Consider the following 22,571-nt stretch of genomic DNA (forward strand, 5'->3'; position numbering starts at 1 on the left):
AGCTTATCTTCCATCTCGTTGACTAATGAAGGCCCGGGAGTATTCGTGTCACATGCATCATCGGGAAAAAAGATAAGATTGCAAACATTTACGCTTGAATGTATCAGATGTGGACACACAAACATCATTGCACCCTGGGAAGACAAAAAAAAAAACCTAAATGCATGGATGAGCTGGAAAAGCTCTTTTACTCACGTTTAGATGCAGTTTGTTTGTCCATTGGCCGATCACTTTGTACTCAGCTGTGGATTTGTTGGTGATCTGATACTGGAAGATGTCGTATCGTCCTGGTGCATCTCCGTTCTGATTGAAGACCACTGGAGTTCCTGCGCTTCCTGTAAAACATGATAGGACAACATGTTGAGGAGCGAGTCAATCCATGTTTTTAGTCCTGTATGCAGTGTAGAAAATATTCATAAATTAGCAGTATTTGCTCGACGGGATCTTGATCTTTCTTCCAACAACTTCGAAACCTTAAAAAGTTTGAATAAGTGACTTTTATTGACATTTTTAAAGTGCTATATTGTCTGAGTTGGTGTTGTATAACACGCTACAAACACCTTGTAATAAACTGCCAGTACATTTTCTGTCATCCTACAGACTCGTTTCTCTATATATTATTTCTCATACATTATATTATTCCAATGTACTAAAATGTCAATAACGTCACTTGTTAAACTGTAGAGTTGAATTTTCAACATCAAAAGTCGACAGAGCTGAAATCAAGGTCCTGTAACGCAATTCACAATTGTAAATGAACGGAAAACACTGTAAATTAACAGCTATTATTGCAGTGTAGCTACACACTGTTCAATAGACTTGAGTGATAGAGTATGGAGTCCTTATCAATTTTATAGGTTGTTGCTTAAAAGCTATGGATGCATAATACTGGAGTGAAAAAGTGTTTGCCCCCTTACAGATTTTTTAGTTTTTTACGTTTGTCACTATTTCATGTTTCAGAAATAATAATAATAATAATAATAATAATAATAATAATAATAATAATAATAATAATAATAATAATAATAATACTAATAATACTAATAATAATGATGATAATGATAATGATAATAATAATGATGATGATGATGATGATGATGATGATGATAATAATAATAATAATAATAATACTAATAATAATAATAATAATAATAATAATAATAATAATACTAATAATAATAATAATAATAATAATAATAATAATATATGCTTATGTATTAAGCAGATAGAAACTAGACCAGATTGTGTTGGTGCTCAAAAGTCAATTGGATTTTTTTTTATCTAAAATTATTTTATACAAATAACATGTTTTTTTTTTTTACCTAAATGTTTTTGTTTTTAGATCTTAAATGGTTCTAAAACATTCCAATATTTTTTTTCAATATTGTTTGCAAATAATGAACTTTACTTTAATGTAACCAATATTATTGGAACATCATGTTGTTATCATGGCACACTAGTCATTTACTTAAAATGGAAAGGTTTGTCCTTGGATTATTGAAAGGTTTCATGATGACAACATTGTCAAAATCTTCTCTTGATTCTGTCCGGAATGACTGGCACAGTTCAAACATTGTCCATTAGTTTCCTTTAAACTGGAATGACATCAAACAAATCTATAATTTACAGTAAAGTGAAGAGACACGACATTTCATTCCACTGAACGTCCACACATGAAGCAGAATGTAAATAAAGCTCAACTTGACTTGATATTCAATCCAAAACAGAAATCGAAGCATAAATCAAAGTCTATACTTTTTCCCCCGTTCTTAATAATCCATTTCACTCAGTCAGAATTCTGAAGATCTGTTCAGTTTCATCTCAACTTTATAGTAAAAATAAAATCTAAATATTTTGATTTAGTTAGCTCACATTGCTAGTTTTGAGGTGAATAATTCATCTGTGCATGTCAATCTAAAATTAAGATGAAAATTGAAACTGCACTGAAGCTTTGCATTGAAACTGGTTTTCTGTTAAATTCCCAGATGATGTCTGTCTGAGGTATTAGACGTGGCTAACATACTTGACCACGCTCCTTCAGCTGTCAGTTTTGACAAACAGAAATGGTGTGGAGGAGGTGTCTGCTAGGTTGTAATAACTGTCCCCAAACATTTTTCCCCATCTTTCTGAATGAGATACCTACTTTACTACATCCAATCAGCTTGCAGTAGAGAAAACAAGCCACGCCCACTGTTTTCTCATTCAATATTCCATTTCTCCTGGAACTGCATCACTTTATGAAAAAGAAACGGTTGCAGCTTCTGGTTCATGCAGACTTTAAGATGATGCAGAGGTTATGGGTAAAGCTGCAGACTCCCAACAGGTGAATTAAAAAGTCAAGGTGTCAAGATCTCATGTTTCAGACAGAAAGTCTCACAGTTCTACACGAGCCGCTGCTCTGCGGGATCAGATGTCGCAGATGTAAATAATACATGCCGCTTTCTGCTGTATGCGCAAAGATCACGGCAACCTTGTGAGGAGATAAGAAGGTGGAAGGGTAATAAAATCAGTCAGCTTTTCTTCAAAATATCAACACGCACCTCCATGCATGTACCTTCACCGGGGGATATTTTTTGACACTCCATTCAGATGCTCAGTTCAAAGCGCTTTGAGATCAAATTACATGAACTGAAATGTCAAACGAACAGATTTGCATAAAATATTCTGCTATAAAAATAATTTGACTAAAATCTAGTCCTTCAGCTCTGATTAAATGTTTGATGAGGACAATAGCCAGCCTTCTACGTCCAAAATGTTAGAAAAGTGGAATTGAAAATGTATTATTTACTTATTATAAGACTTAAAACAAACATTTAGATTATACAGTAATGTTTTAGACAGTGTTTGTGCAGTCATATTTTTACATAATGTTTTAGTTTATGAATCATTTCTCACCATTAACCTATTAGTGGCTTATTACCTGCATATTATTTGCAAAGAGGTCCTGCCTCTCTGTGGTCATTAAAAATCCCATGGCACTTCTCCTAAAGAGTAGGGGTGTAACCCCGATGTCCAGGCCAAATTCCCTCTATTGGCCCTTACCGATCTCCCCCTATAGCTGGTGTGTGGTGAGGGCACTGTCACTGTTGTCCTGTGGCTGCCGTCGCATCATCTAAGTGGATGCTGCACACTGATGGTGGTGTGGAGACACCCCTCTCATGATTGTGAAGCACTTTGGGTGTATGACCATACACCACTATAAATGCACTATAAGTACACATTGCATTACATTACATTATATATTATTAAGATATTGACTGTTGATTTGTAATCATAAAGCACATATTCCCCAAAACCTTACAATCTATTAATAATCTATTAATAAGCAGCAAATTAGAAGTTTGTTGAGCTAAAAGTCATAGTGAATGGTTTATTAATTGCAAGAATTATACCTTAATATAAAAAGTGGACTATTTTTTAAGTTTATTATGTCATACATAAAGTAATAACTACTTTATAAAGCATGCACGGATTATGCAAAGAGAGAGCTTATTGCATAAGTCTAAACCAGGGGTCACCAATCTCGGTCCTGGAGGGCCGGTGTCCCTCCAGGGTTTAGCTCCAACTTGCCTCAACACACCTGCCTGGGTGTTTCAAGTATACCTAGTAAGATGTTGATTAGCTTGTTCAGGTGTGTTTGATTAGGGTTGGAGCTAAAATCTGCAGGACATCGGCCCCCCAGGAACAAGTGTGGTGACCACTGGTCTAAACGCTTTTTGGCTCTTTCATACTTTTAGTTAGCATTTATGAGCCTTCTCTATATAATAATCACATAACAAGGCCTTAAATATTTTATAAATCCTAGGTCTAGAGTTAAAGAAACATCATGCATCAACCAGTGTTGGGGGTACTTCATTACAAGTAACGCAAGTCCCCCTACAGCTGGTGTGTGGTGAGCGCACTGGCGTCATTGTCCAGTGGCTGCTGTCACAACATCCAAGTGGATGCTGCACGCTGGTGGTGGTGTGGAGAGACCCCCTCACGATTGTGAAGTGCTTTGGGTGTACGGCCATACAAGATAAATGCAGTATATAAAAACACATTGCATTACATTAAGTCATCCAGCATGATCTCACGAGGAAACGTAACCAATTTACGTTTTGTCAGTTTAGTGGCTAATTCGTACAAATTCGTACAAGTTCAGTCATACGAAAATGTACGATTTTAAAAAAGAGATACCAAACCCCTCCCCTAAACCCAACTATCATTGGGGGACAAGCAAATCATACTAAATTGTACTAAATTATAAATTATACTAAATTGAGATTGTATGATTTACAAATAACTAGTAAAGTAATACATTACTTTAAAAAAATAATTAATACTATTTGAGTTACTTTAAAAAAATGTAATGCAAGTTACTTTTTAGTTGAATTAATTAGCTTAAAAAAAATTAATTGCTAAACTAACTCACGTTGCATCATGCACTCAATGAGAGAACGTGAGTGTATAATCAGAATATAATCTTTATGCTGTATGTGACATAAATAGCTCTGGGGTCAGGAAGTTCTTCACTGAAAACATCCTAAATTATATTTTTTATTTAATGTAAATGAAGGTTATACAGTACATTGTTAATTGCAGAACTCCTCTATTAAAAAAACAAGAAAAAATGCTCCTTCTCAGCCCCAATCTGGTAAGAAAAAGTAACCAATAGTAACTCAAAAGTAACGTAACACATTACTTTCCATAAAAAGTAACTAAGTAATGCAACTATGCATTACTTTTAGAAGTCGCTTTCCCCAACACTTTAAACATCTTGTTCCTTATGCCATATGCATTTCTTCTGAATACGTTTACAGTGTTAAAGTCATTGTGTATTATTGTTATTATCATTATTGTATGTCAAATCTTCTGTATAACTCATAGAGGTTCAGTGTCACCCCTAAACCCGACATCATATCTGGAAGAAGCAGATAAAAGAAAGAAAAACAGACTGTAACAGCAATGACAGATAAATCCATCAGTCCCTGTTGTTGCAGGTAATAAAAAGCAGCACACTATAGTATAAAGACAGCCTTAGACTAACTTACAATCTCCCTACATTAAAGCTGGAATTCAAGCATTGTATAATCACAGCTAATAGCCGGAAATACAGATATTAATAAACGTTATTTGTCAGCACAATCTCTGGAAATCAGGTCGATGGGTGAACCAGTTTAATGAGTTTCATTTAAAACTTGAAAAGACTCGACGAAGAACAGAAATGTCAGCATTTAAGTTCATTTCCACTAAGCGATTCTAAATGTCCTGGGAAATGAAGCTGCAGCATTTTTTTACACATCCTCAATCTTTGCAGAGTGTGGTTTCAGTGATTGAAAAAGACACTTGTGACCCGTGGTTGTAAATAACAGATGTCCTCACTTCAGAAAAAAACACACAAGGACGTGTCGGATTTAGATGAGACTGCTAATGTGTTGTGACGAAGCGATTCGATTTCTCATTCTTGAATACATGAATTATAATTTGAGGTGAGAGAAAAACAAACATCAGTGAATCCATTTTCTTATCAACTTTAGAAACTAAAAGTGCATCTGTAAACAAGACCTTACACTCAAAATTAGTTTTTCTTGCATCCAAAAAAGAAAGAAAAAAAAATTCATTGGATTTACTAATTTTATTTAAGGTCAGTGGTTGCAAACAATGTATATGGGCTGAATTAAAACCAACAAAATCAATGTGCTAATGTCCAACTTAATTTGTTTGCTTAAATTCAGCTCATATAAATTGTTTGCAACCACTGACATTAAGAAACATTTGGTAAATCAGATGAATATTTTTTTTCAGTGTGTTTGTTAAAACTTGAAACCTAAAATGAGCTGAAACAACACAATTGTTTGGATTTTTTGGGTATGACTCAATTTTTTTATATACAATCCACTTAAATTTGCAACACAGGCTCATCATGGATACGTACCCCTGTCTACATGTCTGGAGAGCGCAAATTATGTAGCCGGAGGAAAGCCTGACTGCACTTCCCCTTTAAACCGCATACATTGGTGGACTTGGTAAACGGACTTGACCGCGTTGACGGGGTTTGAGTCTGGCAGGTAAAACAAAAGCAAAAAATAAGTGAGTAAAAACAACAGGCTGAAAACTTGATGAAATCACACGGCCGCGACTGCTTTTCTTTTTCTATCATTTGGGTTAAGGTAACGGGGTGGGTAAGTCAGTTGGTCAGTCATTCAGTCAACAGTAAGCTGGCCTGGTCGGCTGAGGTGTATATTGCACCCTCTGGTGGATTTACGCAAGAAGAGAACGCACGAGAGGAATTTGTAATCATTGAAAAGCATACACAAAGGCCTCTGGAGGTGGATTTGCAAAAACAAAACTATGAGCAGACGTACCTCAGGTTACGTTTTTTGCTATCCTTAGAAATGTAGACTTAGGTACATATCCACAATGAGCCTGGGTGGTATATTAGTTAAGTTAACTTAATCGATTTGTCTTGGGATAACAGGAAGGATTTGTGTGGTCCCTTGTATATTTTATAGAGTAGTTCAGTTACTTTTTTAAACATGCACTGTACAAAATGCTGGGTTGCACACAATTGATTTGTGTCAGGAAAACATGAAAAAATTAACCTATTCGTTTTTACAAATGAGGATTTCAGATGCAAAAACCTCTAAATGCCGTCAGATTTTCTCCTAAAATGAGCATTTTACTCAGCCTCCTATGTTTAGGTTCAGTTATTTCACTTTAAAGGCAAGGTAAGAACTTATCAGCCACTATAAAAGTAAAATTACTGAACCTGCACACAAGAGTCTGTCTGAAAATAGAGTCTGATTCCTGAAAGACCCCAGTGGCAGACAAGTCTCTGCATTAAACCAGTGGGCCAGCCTGAACACCCGCCGGTGACCTACTCACACCAGTAGTTTCTCAACAATGGACATCCAGCGTTCTCCAGCCTTCGGCACCTAGGCTGCAGATCTGCACAAGAAGTTTGTCCAGAGGAGAAATGATCGCGCCCAACTGAGACTGGTTTCTCTCAAGATTTTTTCCTTTACTTTCGTCTATCGTTGAAGTTTGTTCCTTGCTACTGTCAGGTACTGGCTTGCTGGGTTTGGGACTTGTGGAGCTGTGCATGGATGGAATTTCCCTTCAGTGTTTGGACTTTCAGCAGTGAAAATTAAACCGCATTGAAGTGAATTAAACTGAACTCTGAAAACTGGACTGACACAGTTTCAGTTTACTACAACTTCTATGTTAAGCTGCTTTGACACAATCTACATTGTAAAAGTGCTACAGAAATAAAGATGAATGGCATATCATCACAGAAATAAATATCAAATGGCATTTAGGGGTCTTTGCATCTAAACTCTTCAAATTTAAGTAGATTGAGTATAAAACAATCAAGTTGTCCCAAAAACACCCTTAAGAATGGTGTTGTTTCAGCTCATTTAAAAAAAATACTTTGAACAAACAACAAAGGTCATTTTTTAGAGTGTGATGAACATTAGAAGTCAGCAAATGAACAGCAAACTTGAATTTTTATAAGCACAGATGAGAATAAAACTCCACCTAGACGAGCTTCAGAAGTGCTTCAGGAGCTTTGTGCGAGACAAAATAACATGGCGATTTAATTGCTTAAGAAAAGCAGTACTCTTAAACAGATAAACGGCTCAGGAACTCAGTCCCCGGGGCTCTGAAACACAAGCCAACCACATTTCGCCGCTCAAATGTTTAAAGAAAAAAACAATCGACCGGGCCAGACGTCTGAAAGTCTAATATCGTCATGCATTATCTTCAATGCGAAAACACAAATGTTCAGCCACCCAAAAAATTAACATGGTGTTTTAAACACATGCCAAAGCAAGTAAACCAACCTGAACTGCGTTTATAGACGTTTGACTGATTATATTTGAAACACAGCCTTGTTAAATATTTGAAAACATCCTAAGGGCAATTCAAGGCAGCATCTGTTAAGTTTTTATAAAGAATTTTAGCTGAGATGAATAATAGACAAGTGTGTTTAATGAAACTTTTATCCATATCAACATCTCAAAACAATATGGTCTTACTAAAGTTACAGAGATACTGATGTAAACTTTTAGTTAACACTTCATTGAACATGTACACAAACACATCACCTACTATATAACTCATTATGTGCCGTCTATAAACAGCCCCACAGTTGACGTGAAAGGAGAGTTCAATTAGTCAGACTTTCCTGCCTGTCGTTTTGATTATTTTACTTTGTTTTGGGTCAGGAGCTCAGTTCACTACCATGCACACGCTCTTCACCGCTGACTTCTATTTGACGTTGACTTTATGTTGCCTCTTGGCCAGGTCTTCATTGTAAATGAGAACTGGTTCTCAATTGACTTACCTGGTTAAATAAAGGTTATTATTTGGTTGCTTTAAAAATCCTCTGTTATTTATGTGTTCATTAATAAATCATTTCTCATTGCCTCTCTTATTTTAGAATCTTGAGCCGGTTGTAACAATTGTGTAAAGCGCTATACTAATAAACTTGAAATGAATCTAATGGAATAGAGTTATGCACTGTAAAAAATGACAAAAGGTCATCAAAACAAATGTTAAGTAACATTAAACAGTTAAGCGGGTTTCAACAACATTTTTTTAGTTATACAAAGTTTACTTAATATTTTGAGTCAGTTTGACTGATGTAAGTTAAGTTGACTAAAAGTTTCTTTAATTCAACAAAAAAATTAATGCAGGCAGCATAATTTTTTACAGTGTGGAATTAAGAGAAAAAGTGGTAAGGACAAGGCTTAATAAATTTATAAATTTAAATCAATCCTCATCAATTATAAGTGTGGGTATTTTAAAAAGTTAATGTTTAATAAAATAATGTTTAACGTTAAATACATGTATTTGCATGTTTAAACAACAACAAAGTAGATAATATATGACAAAACGTCATGACAACAAAGATTTTTATGTTACTTTTGCTTATTTTAATTAGCTAATCAGGTTAATTTTTTACTTATAAAAAATATAACTTAATATTTTAGCTAACTTGTTTAAGTAAAACAAAACTAAGGCAGCAACAAAACTACAGTGAACGTTTTGTTGTTGTTTTGTAAACAAAACAGGAAAATTCTTGGACCATTTCATGTTTATATATTTGAAGAAATATGTCTATTTATTTAATATTGTCTATGAATGTTCTGAAGTGTCAAAATATAAAGTCCAATCAGAAAAACATAATATTTCATGAATGATTTGTCAATAACACGGATCATTTTACCGACCCCCCTCCTCACACAAAACCCTGCCCGCCCCACCCCACTCTTCACTTTCTTCTGTGACTCCCCAAACTTCTTCACTTTCGGCAACACGCCAGATCCGTTACCCCGATCTGTTCCGGGACCTCACAATTTACAAATTAATCACTGTCTACACTGTAAAGAAAAAATGAATGACAAAAAGCTATATCAACAAATGTGTTTATGTTACTTTAACTAATTATAATCCGTTAATCAGGTTTCAACTCAATATTTTTTGTTATTCAAAGTTTAACTTATTTCTTATTACTTAATATTTTTTAGTCAGTTTGACTAATGTTGTTTTGAGATGACTAGAAAGGTTCATTTGATTTAAATAAAGAATTTAAGGCAGCAATTTTTTTACAGCCTAACATTCATTCATTCATTCATTCATTAATTCATTTATTTTCTTTCAGCTTAGTCCCTTATTTATCAGGAGTCATCACAGTGGAATGAACCGCCAACTATTCCAGCATATGTTTTAAGCAGCAGATGCCCTTCCAGCTGCACCCCACCACTGGGAAACACTCTTGCATTCACACACACACTCATACACTACAGCCAATTTAGCTTACCCAATTCACCTATAGCGCATGTGTTTGGTCTGTGGGGGAAACCGGAGCACCCAGAGTAAACCCACGCGAATACGGGGAGAACATGCAAACTCCACACAGAAAAGACAACTGACCCAGCCGGCACTCAAACCAGCGACCTTCTTGCTGTGAAGCGACAGTGTTAACCTCCCAGCCACAGTGTATCATCTAAAGAACAATATTACAACAACAAATAAACAAACCTCTGCTTCTCTGTGCATGGAACCGAGGATTAATATTTATTATCATAGGACCAGTATTTTCAGCTTTTGCTCATGAATATTAATGGCGTGCATGACCAAGTCCAAGCCGATCTGGTGAAAGTTCATTTAGTTCACTCACTCAGACTCAGCCGACGCTCCTTAAAACTGTTGTTCTTTTAACGCTGCCGGCTATAATTATTTCCTTTCCACTGCAGCCAAGCGAAGCCAAACTCTTAAAATACGACCATTCTCTCCCAAACGCTGCGACATCCCTGATACTTTGAGCTCGTAGAAATCTTGCAACCATTACTAATAAGATGTTTCTATTTTTATTTGCTAGCGATCCGCACATTTAGCCTCTCTTTTGGAGCCCAGATTTCCAGTAGCTGATTAGATAAAACTTTCTTCACTTCCACCGCCATAGTCGCCTTCATTACGGACAGCAGATGATGAGGAGATCGTTTGTGTGGAGGTCAGACATAAGAGCCCCCTTTACAGATCTCAGATATCTGTCTATACACACACACACACACACACACACACACACACACACACACACACAGACAGACAAAAAAAATCTTTTGATTCGCCCACCATGAAGGAAAGTGAGAGCAGAGGAGGGCAAAGCCTCCGGAAGCAATATTTCCAGTGCATATAATGAGCCAGATTCTGTGCATCCAGACAGCTCCGTTCTTTTATTCAAGAAGACATCAAGTGTAGGAAAATACCACTTCTCTCTCTCAAATAAATAAATAAAAGCCAAGTGTTTGCTGTGCATGTGAGAGCTGGCTGTATACAACATCATCGTCTTTAAATCTCTGCTTTTGTATGCAAACATAATCAGTGGGGGACAGAAACAGTTCGATTTTGTACTTCTGTATTGTGTTTAAAGGGACAGTTCACACAAAATAACAATTCTGTCATCATTTACTCGCTTGCTTCAAACCTTTATGAGTTTCTTTCTTCTGTTGGACACAATGTATATCTTGACGAATGCTGGAGCTTGTAAATGAATCAATAACTTGATGAATCAAATGATCTGTTCAGAGTGATTCTTCAGTACATTATTCATTTATTTTAATGATTTGTTTAGAGCGAGTCTCTAGTAAATTATTCACTGATTCAAATGATCTGTTCAAATTGATTCTCCAGTAAATGATTCAATGATTCAAATGATTTAATCAGAGTGTGCCTCCAGTAAATGATTCACTGATTCTAATTATTTAATCAGAGTGCGCCTCCAGTAAATGATTCACTGATTCAAATTATTCAATCAGAGTGTGTCTCAAGTAAATGATTCACTGATTCCAATTATTTAATCAGAGTGCGCCTCCAGTAAATGATTCAGTGATTCAACTTATTTAATCAGTGTGCCTCCAGTAAATGATTTACTGGTTCAAATGAATTGTTCTGAGTGAGTCTCCAGTAACTAATTCACTGATTCAAATGATCTTTTCAGAGTGAGTCTTCAGCAAATGATTTACTGATTCAGACAGTAAATAATTCACTGAATCCATTGATCCATTCAGTGTAAGTCTCTAGTAAATTATTTACTGATTCAAATTGTCCATTCAGAGTAAATATGCAGTTAATGATTTACTGATTCAAATAATCTGTTCCAAATGAGTCTTGAGTAAATGATTCACATTTAATGATTTGTTTAGAGTGACTCTCCAATAAATGATTCATTGATTTAAGTGATCTGTTCAGAGCGGTTCTCCAGCAAATGATTCACTGATTCAAATCATTTGTTCAGAGTGAGTTTTCAATAAATAATTTACAGATTTAAATGATCTGTTCAGAGTGAGTCTCCAGTAAATGATTCATTGATTTAAATGATCTGTTCAGAGTGGTTCTCTAGTAAATGATTCACTGATTCAAATGATTTGACCAGAGTGTGCCTCCAGTAAGTAATTTACTGATTCAAATGATTTGTTTAGAGTTAGTTGTCAGTAAATAATTCACTGATTCAAATGGTTTGTTTAGAGTTAGTTGTCAGTAAATAATTCACTGATTCAAATGGTTTGTTCGGAGTGAGTCTAAAGTAAATTATTCACTGATTCAAATGATCTGTTCAGAGTGAGTCTAGAGTAAAGGATTCACTGATTCAAATGATCTGTTTGAAATAATTCTCCAGTAAACAAGTTGATTCATTGATTTTACAAACTAATCTTAACAGTGTTAATCGTGTGAATGTGGTTTCACTTGAATTATCATAAATTACATGTGATTATTAAAATATTCAGTAATTCAACTTTCTTGCAAATAAAAGACTCATCAGTAAGTACCTCTACATTTAGTACTCAAGTAAATTAAATATCACGTACCTTTGTATTCGACTCAAGTAATATTGAGAAACAGCACTCAAATACTGTAGTAATTATTATTAATATTATATACCAATATTTTATTAGGGTATCTGTTCCTTTACTTAAACGTCTCCTACTTCATCCACCACTGAACATCAGTCCCTGCACATTTACAGCTGGGTTAAAGCTCTCTCTCACTCCCTCAGGACCACCGTGAGCTTGTTGTCGCTGCAAATCAACACAGCTCCAGTAAACAAGCCAGTGTGCAATCAGCAACGGTAGATTATGCGGTTATTAATCTAGTAATATAGCAAACTGATCCTTCCCTGCATATGAAAACAGTCCTGCTCGTCCCCGTGATTGGTGAGAAATGATAGTGGCACAGAAGATGCAGCGGCTTACTGAATTTATCCAGCGATATTGATCAAAGCTCAGCATTTGTGGTGGACCGGGGCAGCCGGAATTGAGGATTACAGGAGAGCCGATAGACGTAACAATAGAGGACTATGTGGGATTAACCTTTCTGCTGAGCCTTACCTGTCGGCACAAATCGCTCCTTCTGTGGCACATATACACACACTGGACACTTTATTAGGTATACCTAGTTAACTGGTTCAAAGTCCATGCTGAAATTTAATGCATTTAAGACAATCGGGCAAACAGGGCATCAAGGAGAATTTTCAACCCGGGCTCATTCTAAATACGCACCCCTATATACATGTTTGGAGAGCGTGAAATACGTCCCAGGAGGTACTTTTTTAGCAATTTTTTTTGCGAATCCACCAGAGGGCGCTGTGTACACTTTTTCAGATCTCAAATTTCTCTCGTGAGTGCCATTTGCGCCTGCTGTTCTTGCGTAAATCCACTAGAGGCCACTGTTGACTGACTGACTGACTGATTGACTGACCCATCGTCCTTCTTCCCTAAAGCCAACCAATAGTGTTTTCAAAAGCACAGATTGACCTGCGCCCACCGCCTTCCCTAAAATCAACCAACAATCCAGAAAAAGAAAAGCCCACGCAGCAGTCTGATTGTTTTATCACATTTTCAGATTTTACCACATGCTTGGTTATTTTATTTTTTGGCCTTTGTTTTTTGGTCCTGCTTTAAAATCGAAGCACGTTGTCGTGGTCAACTCTGCTCTATGTCACAAGTCCGATGTACACAACGAATTATTGGGCAAACTGGTAACAGTGGGAAAACCGTTTATACGGAGGTAAGCCGTTAGCTGGTAAGCGTAAAAAGGAATTGCATCATACTGCCCCCGTAGCGTTCATTTTAAAGACAAAATGCAGCCATACGTAACTCTGGCTACATAATTCGCGATCTCCAGAAAAGTATATAGGGTGACATTTTCAGAATGAGCCTTGGGAAAATTGGTGATTTCAGTGGTGGCCAAAGTTTCAATTCAAAGGACCAAATCTGAATTAGAGTGTTAAAAGTTGGTTATAATGAAACTTGTGTTTAATTAACATGCACATATATAAATCAACAATTCAAAACCAAATTAAGTGACTTTTTTATTTTAAAACATCTAATAATAGAAATATATATATATATATATATATATATATATATATATATATATATATATATATATATATATATATATATATATATATATATATATATATATATAGTATATACTATAAAAATATTATATGCAAATATGAGGAAAAGTATGCAAATGATATATTTGACATACAAGTTCATATTTTGGTTTTATATATATAAAATACTGTGTCATATTCAACATATCGTTGAAATATTTGGACACATATGGACACACAAAAAAATTATAGCTAATACATATTTGCAATTATAATGTTAGAAAAAATATACATACACAAATATCCATTTTTGCAATATTTTGGATAATATCTTGCATATATATGTGAAATGTGATATGGCATACATGATTTGCACATATTGCTATATATCAGATATTTATTAATAATAAAAAAACAAAAGAGCATTTATTTAGGACGTCAGCAATGTATAATGAAGAATTATTTCAGGAGTTCACACTTACTGTAGCTATTACTTAATACTGATTGCAGGTTTGGCAAGCTGTCCTGAGAGAGAACCCTGAGCTCGGAGATACTTGAGCCCAGGGCTCCCCCCTGGTCATATAGCATAGAAGGGGGTCCGAGATCCGGAAGTTCTCGAGAGCTCCCCTTGTTAAAGGAGGAAAGGGGGGAAGATGGGGTGGATGGGGGATTCTTCAAAAACAAAGATACTGGAAGTCAAACAAACTGGGTTATTTATTGAAGGCTTCACCTGATTGGTTTAACTTTGATTGTGATGTGGGACCAGCTGCGACCAATCATAGCACGTGATCCTATCGAAATTACTATTTTTAACTCCACAAATGAAGTCTGCATGTCTGATTTAATGAATGATGTGGTTTAATTTCCTATTTACACATATATTTAAGACATCAATTATTCCTAATACACACTAGAAGAAACAAAGCAACCCTGCTGTTTACTTCAAACCCCTTAGCAACCACCCTAGCATGCAGAAAACCTGGCAGGTTCATTTTGCAAAGGTAAGCATCTCTCGCATTTTCTCCGGATTATATAAAAAACTGAGTTCATATTAAAAGTTTCCCAATCGCCCGGGAACTACAAAGAAAGTCAAACATACTGCCTTTACTCTCCGCACAGCCTGTCTAAGAGAATTTCCTTCTGTGAGCATGATATAATACACCACCTAAGGCCATTCCTTTATTATTTGGGCGCAGACTCATCTGAGACGTAGATATAGAGCTCTGTTACGGAGTTAAACGCTGGCCTCGTTCCTGCCACAGCACTCCATTTTAAGATTCACCGTCACGCCGCCTAGACTTACAAGGGGATTTGTTTTACGCAACACAATTATCACAACTTTTTTCCCCCCTCAGTTCGTCTGAATGCACACTTCCGCAATCTCTCCTCCCGCTCCGTCCATCTCCAAGCACTAATCTAAAAATAAGCGTATGTGGAGCCGCTGGAGCGGGTGTAATTGTGGCTGAGCTGCTGATTAGCCCTTGGCGGCAGGCAGCGTGATGCTCAAAGTTGGACGTCTGCCTTGGTATCAACCTCCATTTAGCTCTTCTGTGGCCTATTTGCTCTCCAAAAAAAGCTTGCATGTCGGTATTTGTGAACTGTGGATATGTTTGCGATGGAGATTCCTGCTGGGGATGATTAGGCACGTATTGGATATCGAACATAAATCAAGATCTCTGAATGGACCCACATAAACATCTGATACATGGGAATGTATGCAAATTACATATGTGACACGAACGTTCATTTCAGTCAGGATCACTTCTGTCAAATATATATGGAGATATTCAACCCAGGCTCCTTCTGATTACGTACCCCAGTATACTTTTCTGAAGAGCGCAAAATACGTCCTAGGAGCTATGTTTTTTGCAGCTTTTGTATTCACGAATCCGCCAGAGGTGGCTGTGTACAATTTTTAAGATCTCAAATTTCTCTTGTGAGTGCTAATTGCGACGGCTGTCCTCAAGTAAATCCATCAGAGGCCGCTGTTGACTGACTGAGTGACCGATCGACTGACCCACCCTGCTCCTTCTCAAAACCCAACCACAGAGTTTTCAAAAGCAATCCAGAAAAAGAAAAGCACTCTCCTGATTTTTACCACATTTTCAGATGTTACCAAATTTTTTTACCCTTATTTACTTGGTTTTTTTATTTTTTGGCTTTTGTTTTTGTCTTACTGGCTTTCTGGAACCGTTCTTTACTAGACTCGAACCCTGTTGTCGTGGTCAACTCCGCTCTGCGTCTCAAGTCCGCTAACATACATGGCGAGCTACTGGGCAAACTGGTAACAGCGGGAATGCCGTCCATACGGAGGTAAGTGGTCAGCTGGTAAGCGCGAAAAGGAACGACGTCATACCACCCCATAGCATTTGTTTCAAAGACAAAATGTAGTCATACATTCCTCTGGCCACATAACTTGCGATCTCCAGAAATGTAGATAGTGCTACGTTTTCAGAATGAGCCTATATTGGATATATTGACGGGATTTTTCTTTTCTTGGCTACCTATACATGCAAGTTCAGAGAACACAGTAGTGTAAATTAACTAATTACAAATACTCAAATTACTGTAATTGAATAGTTTTTCTCAGAAATTGTAATTTACTAAATAGCTTTAAAAATATGAACTTTTACTTACCCTTGAGTACACTTTTAGTGCTGTATCAGTACTTTTACTCCACTACTTTCCTTCAACCTGCAGTCACTACTTTTTCTTGTCTATGGGGATTATAAAAATCAGTCCTGCGAGTCCAATCAGATCTCACATAGAAGGTAAATCGCATCTCAAGACATGGACAATTTATAATTGCAGCAAACTGTCTGGAAGTATTCAAAGTGTCCAAGTAGATGTCTAAAATCTTTGCACGCATTGATCCAGAGACTGTTTAGATGCATGTCACTGATGAGAAGATGATGCATGTTTACTGTATGATGACTGAAATGGCCTTAAACACCCAGCAGGCACAAGACGTCAACATGACGTAAGATTGACGTTGTACCCCAACATTATGGGGACGTTGTATTTTTTTGAAAAATGAAAATCGAGTTCACGTCAGAACTCAATGTCAGGCCAATGTCAATGTCCAACGTCCAACCTAAAAACAACCAAATATCAACGTACAATGATGTAACAGCTTGACAACGTGGACGTTACCACTTTTGACAGTTATCAGATGCTGGATTTTGCTTGCCATACCTGATGAATAAATGTCAGTATTTGACGTCAATATGACGTTGGATTTTGGTTACTTTCTAACAGTCTAAAACCAATGAAATATCAACATCATTTGACGTCATTATTGGACAATAAAATTGTCCTTAGACGCTAGCTAGATGATGAATTTTGGTCACCTGACGTCACAACCTAAATCTAACCTAATAATGTCTTATGCCATTGTGTAATAACTAGAAGCACTACAGAATGTTACGTTTACACACATCCACAAATTACATGTAAACGCATCAGTTTTTAACAGCGTAAAACTCACTACTCACTACACTTGAGTGCTTTTGAAATGTCTACTTTTTACTCATACTTTGAGTAATATTTACGACAGATACTTTTACTCTGCTTGCACTACATTTTTTAGGCAAGTAATACTATTTTTACTTGAGTATGATTTTTCAGTACTCTTTCCACCACTGGGAGAACAGCAGCAAGTCAACATCCCCCTTCCCAACCTCCAAGGGGCAACAAAACAAAACCAAAAAAGCATTCAGAAACAATTTTGATTGATTATGAGTTAATAAGACATAAGGCTGATTACCATATACTTGGCTAATGCTTCAAACCGATATCAGAAATGATCTAGGAGGAGTTGGGGATGGTGGTAGATGCCATGAAAAGCTGACTAAGCTTGACTGATGTGTCCTTCCTGAACTAATGCTACATGTTTGATAATATATTATATTTCACATAAATAAATGGTCATATATCTTTAAAATATCACAAAAAAATGGTCGCTTATATATTATATATTACAAATATGGCTATATAGGAACATGTTAAAATTACAGATAATAAATGTGACAATATATGCACATGTTTGTAATTCTAATGGTTGGGAAGAACATATGTAAACAGTCATTTGTGCAATATTTTAAAACACATGTTGCACATACATCACATTTCTATATGGGATGCACTATTGTTTGCATGCCTATGATATGGTTTCATTCACTATGCTGCACACATAAGCATGCATGATGTTTGTGTTGCTTTTTGGTCCTGGAAAAAACAGGAATAAAAGGCACACGCACACACAGTTTTAAAAGTCTCTTCGTGAGCTGTGCTGTGTGTTAATGCTGTGAGCAGAAGAGCTGTGGTGACGGTCAGTAATGAGAGTTTCAGAGCGGTCGACTTCACTCATCACATCTAATTGTTCAGCAGTTTCAGCCACTCAGACGCTTTAATGAGGAACCTTTCTCTTCCCTCTGATATTGGACACCCGTCAGCCGTTAGCGCTCAATACTGTGTGTGTGTGTGTGTGTGTGTGTGTGTGTGTGTGTGTGTGTGTGTGTTTCATTTTCTACTATCAGCCCACAATCGCTCACTTTTATGTTAGATGAGGAGGATGAAGTCTACTTTTTTAATGATGACAATATTTTCATGGCAATTAAACCCCCAAAATCTCATTATCATAATGCATCCAGAAGTTTGTTTTTGCTATTATGCACAATTATTATTCTCAATAGGTTACCGTAGTAAAGGTGTGCTAAGATAAGCATGAGAACATTGAATAAGAGTTTATGGAGTAAATGCCCTTCATTTTCACAGCAAAAACATTTCAATGGAAGTTATCTATCTATCTATCTATCTATCTATCTATCTATCTATCTATCTATCTATCTATCTATCTATCTATCTATCTATCTATCTATCTATCTATCTATCTATCTATCTATCTATCTATCTATCTATCTATCTATCTATCTATCTATCTATCTATCTATCTATCTATCTATCTATCTATCTATCTATCTATCTATCTATCTATCTATCTATCTATCTATCTATCTATCTATCTATCTATCTATCTATCTATCTATCTATCTATCTATCTATCTATCTATCTATCTATCTATCTATCTATCTATCTATCTATCTATCTATCTATCTATCTATCTATCTATCTATCTATCTATCTATCTATCTATCTATCTATCTATCTATCTATCTATCTATCTATCTATCTATCTATCTATCTATCTATCTATCTATCTATCTATCTATCTATCTATCTATCTATCTATCTATCTATCTATCTATCTATCTATCTATCTATCTATCTATCTATCTATCTATCTATCTATCTATCTATCTATCTATCTATCTATCTATCTATCTATCTATCTATCTATCTATCTATCTATCTATCTATCTATTGTTATGCTATTATAATTATTAAGTAAAAACAATGTAATTACAAAGATATGTATAATAATAATTAATAATAATAATAACAATAATAATAATAATAATAATAATAACAACAATAATAATAATAATAATAATAATAATAATAATAATAATAATAATAATAATAATAATTATTATTATTATTATTATTATTATTATTATTATTATTATTATTATAACACCAATAACAATAATAACAATAATAATAAAGTATTTTTAATTACAAGATGTACATATTTGTATTGTTTTAGTTCATATTAATCAGCTACAATGATCTTTCTTGTTCATCTCAAACACACATCATAAAATTATTGTGGTTTATTTTGATGTAGTTCAATTTCCGGTCACTTTTAGTGTGTTTAAAGTGACCCAACCTGCTGTTCACGGCCTGCTTTTGCAGAAATGCTCCGTGTTGAAAATCAGATCCCGCTGAGCGCCTGAATGGACGCTGATGTACATGGCAGTAGATCAGCATTAGGTCTGTTTAGAGGTTTGCTCTTATTGCTGGACGCCTGCCGTTTGTTATGTTGACACGTTTTATAGTCTGTTGTTAATGGAACGTTCCCAACGCCGTGCCTCCCCAATCTAAAGGCTTTTATGCGGCGCTTCATTCAGCGGCGCGGAGGCTGTGTTTTTTTTATGTTTCTTTGCTGGATTTGCTGGCTAAATTTGGTCCCTGGTGAGAGATCCGATGAGTGATTTCTGAGAACGTGTCACAGAGAGTGCCAGCTGTTTACGATTGCCATCAACAGAGCAGATTTCTGCATTTTATATGAGCAACAGTGCTATTGGCCATGCATAAAACTCAGGTGTTGCTATGCCATTGCTAGGATGTTGCTATGTGGTTGCTAAAGTATTTTAGGTCGATGTTTACTGAGAGTAGATTTCTCCATTTCTCCAGCAACGACGCTATTGGCCATGCATAAAACTGGACTGCATTTTGTTTTGTTTTATGGGTGTCACGATGGCGCAGAGGGTAGCACAATCGCCTCACAGCAAGGAGGTCGTTGGTTCGAGCCTCGGCTGAGTCAGTTGGCATTTCTGTGTGGAGTTTGCATGTTCTCCTCCGGGTGCTCCGGTTTCCCCCACAGTCCAAAGACATGCAGTGTAGGTGAATTGAATACGCTAAATTGGCCATAATGTGTATGGGTGTTTCCCAGTGTTGGGTTGCAGATGGAAGGTCATGCGCTGCGTGAAACATATGCTAGATAAGTTGGCGCTTCATTCCGCTGTTGCGACCCCTGATTAATAGGACTAAGCCGAAAAGAAAACGGATGAATGAACGTTTTGTTTTTGTTTTAATTTAATAATTTAGTTTTATTGTTTTGTTTTAGTTTAGGTTATTTTAAGCACGGACTCCACATTTGCTCTCTTTCTTTCTCTCTATCTCTTCTTGTTTTCCTGCAGATGTGTTACAGTAGCATGATGAAGTCCTCTGTCAGGCCTCTGAGGAGCTCTTATCTGCTGGGTTTCTGATCCTCTCCGTGAGCGTGTCAATAACAGCCAAGTGTCTGCAGTGGACCGTGATCACGCTGAGAAAGGTTACAGCAGCGCAAAAAATACAGCCACACGATTGTTAAACAGCCCCGTTTGCCAGCCAAAGCCGTTTCCCAGAATGCTCCAGAGCCGAGATTTTGATTTTAATTTCCTTCTTCTACTTCCAGAGGAAAACTGCACCCCTTCAGGGCTCGAGAGACAAAATAAGAGTTCTCATTTATCTTTCTCTGAAGTATCCGCTTTAGATCAATGTTTAAACTCTTCAAATTAGTGTCTTCATGTCAGAATTCAAAAGACTTAATTAACTCTATCGATCACCGCTGAAGAGATTATTTCGTTTACTTTTTAAAGAATTTTTTAATCATTTAGGGCCATTTGACCAGTCACAACATACTGAGATGGCCAATCAGAGCAGAGTTTAATTAACTGACCAATCAGAGCAAAGTAAAGCCATCTGACCAATTACAACAAACTGGCCCACTTGACCAATCAGTGCAGAGTAAGGCCATCTGACCAAACACAACAGACGAAAAATCTAAACAGACTTGACCATCTGACCAATCAGAGCAAAGTAAATTCATCCATCTGAACAATCGCAACAGACTGGGTGATATGACCAATCAGAGCAGAGTAACACCATCTGACCAATCACAACAGACTGAAAAATCAAAACAGACTTGATCAGCTGACCAGACAGAGCAATGTAAGCTATCTGACAAATCACAACACACCAGTCCATCTGACCAATCAGAGCAAAGTAAGGCCATCTAACCAATCAGAGCATAGTAACTACATTTGACTAGACTGAAACTTCAGAATAGACTTGACCATCTGACCAATCCGAGCAAATTAAAGCCATCTGACCAATTACAACAGACTGAACAATCTGACCAATCGGAGCAGGATCCTTTGACCTATAATCTGACCAATCACAACAGACTTAAGCATCAGAACAGACTTGACCATCTAACCAATCCGAGCAAAGCATCTAACCTATGGGAGCAAAGAAAAGCCATCTGACCAATCAGAGCAGAGTAAGGCCATCTGACCAATCAGAGCACCATTGAATAATCTGACACATCAGACTGAAGCATCAGAACAGCAACAATAACAACTGACTGGACTAACCCAGGGGTGGGTGTCCAAACTCAGTCCTGGAGGGTCGGTGTCCTGCTGAGTTTAGCTTTAACTTGCTTCAACACACCTGCCAGGAGGTTTCTAGTAAATGTAGTAAGAGCTTGATTAGCTGGTTCAGGTGTGTTTGATTAGGGCTGGAGCTAAACTCTCCAGGACACCGGCCCTCCAGGACCAAGTTTGGACACCCATGATCTAACCAGTCAGAGCAAAGTTAAGCCATCTCACCAATTACAACAGACTGGTTCATTTTAAAGACAAAATGTACTTTTCCTGCATGATGAGGAAGTATAGAAGTACACTGCTGAGTTGATGAATATGCTTCATAAAGATCTCTGTTCCCCCTTTCGGCAGTTTTGCGGAACTGAAGGCCTTGTGTGATCATTAATGAGGAACACACTGAGAGCTCTTCACCTTACACTGAACTTTATAGAAGAGCATCTAAACCCGATCTCACACAAATAAAGAAGACTGAATAGTGTTGGTTTTACTTCTATCACACCAGAATCAAACAAGACTGACAATAGTAAACTTCAATAGCGAGACTAAATATTGAACATATTTACATCACATCACAACTGTATTTTCTTTAATGTGTGTAGAGTTTACATGAAAAGTTTAACCCAAAGTTAGT

General features: G+C 36.5%; 1 protein-coding gene across 2 annotated transcripts in view; it reads right to left on the reverse strand.

Annotated features, from left to right (window-relative positions):
* The window catches only part of grm8a (glutamate receptor, metabotropic 8a), a 317,146-nt gene that overhangs the window by 49,242 nt on the left and 245,333 nt on the right, over positions 1-22,571 (reverse strand). For both annotated transcript variants that reach the window (XM_056456168.1, XM_056456169.1), the window contains exon 8: positions 196-335. In XM_056456168.1, coding sequence (XP_056312143.1) covers positions 196-335 — 140 coding nt within the window. The remainder of the gene's footprint in view (positions 1-195; positions 336-22,571) is intronic.

The sequence above is a fragment of the Danio aesculapii genome, chromosome 4, assembly GCF_903798145.1.
Source record: "Danio aesculapii chromosome 4, fDanAes4.1, whole genome shotgun sequence".
Classification (NCBI taxonomy): Eukaryota; Metazoa; Chordata; class Actinopteri; order Cypriniformes; family Danionidae; genus Danio; species Danio aesculapii.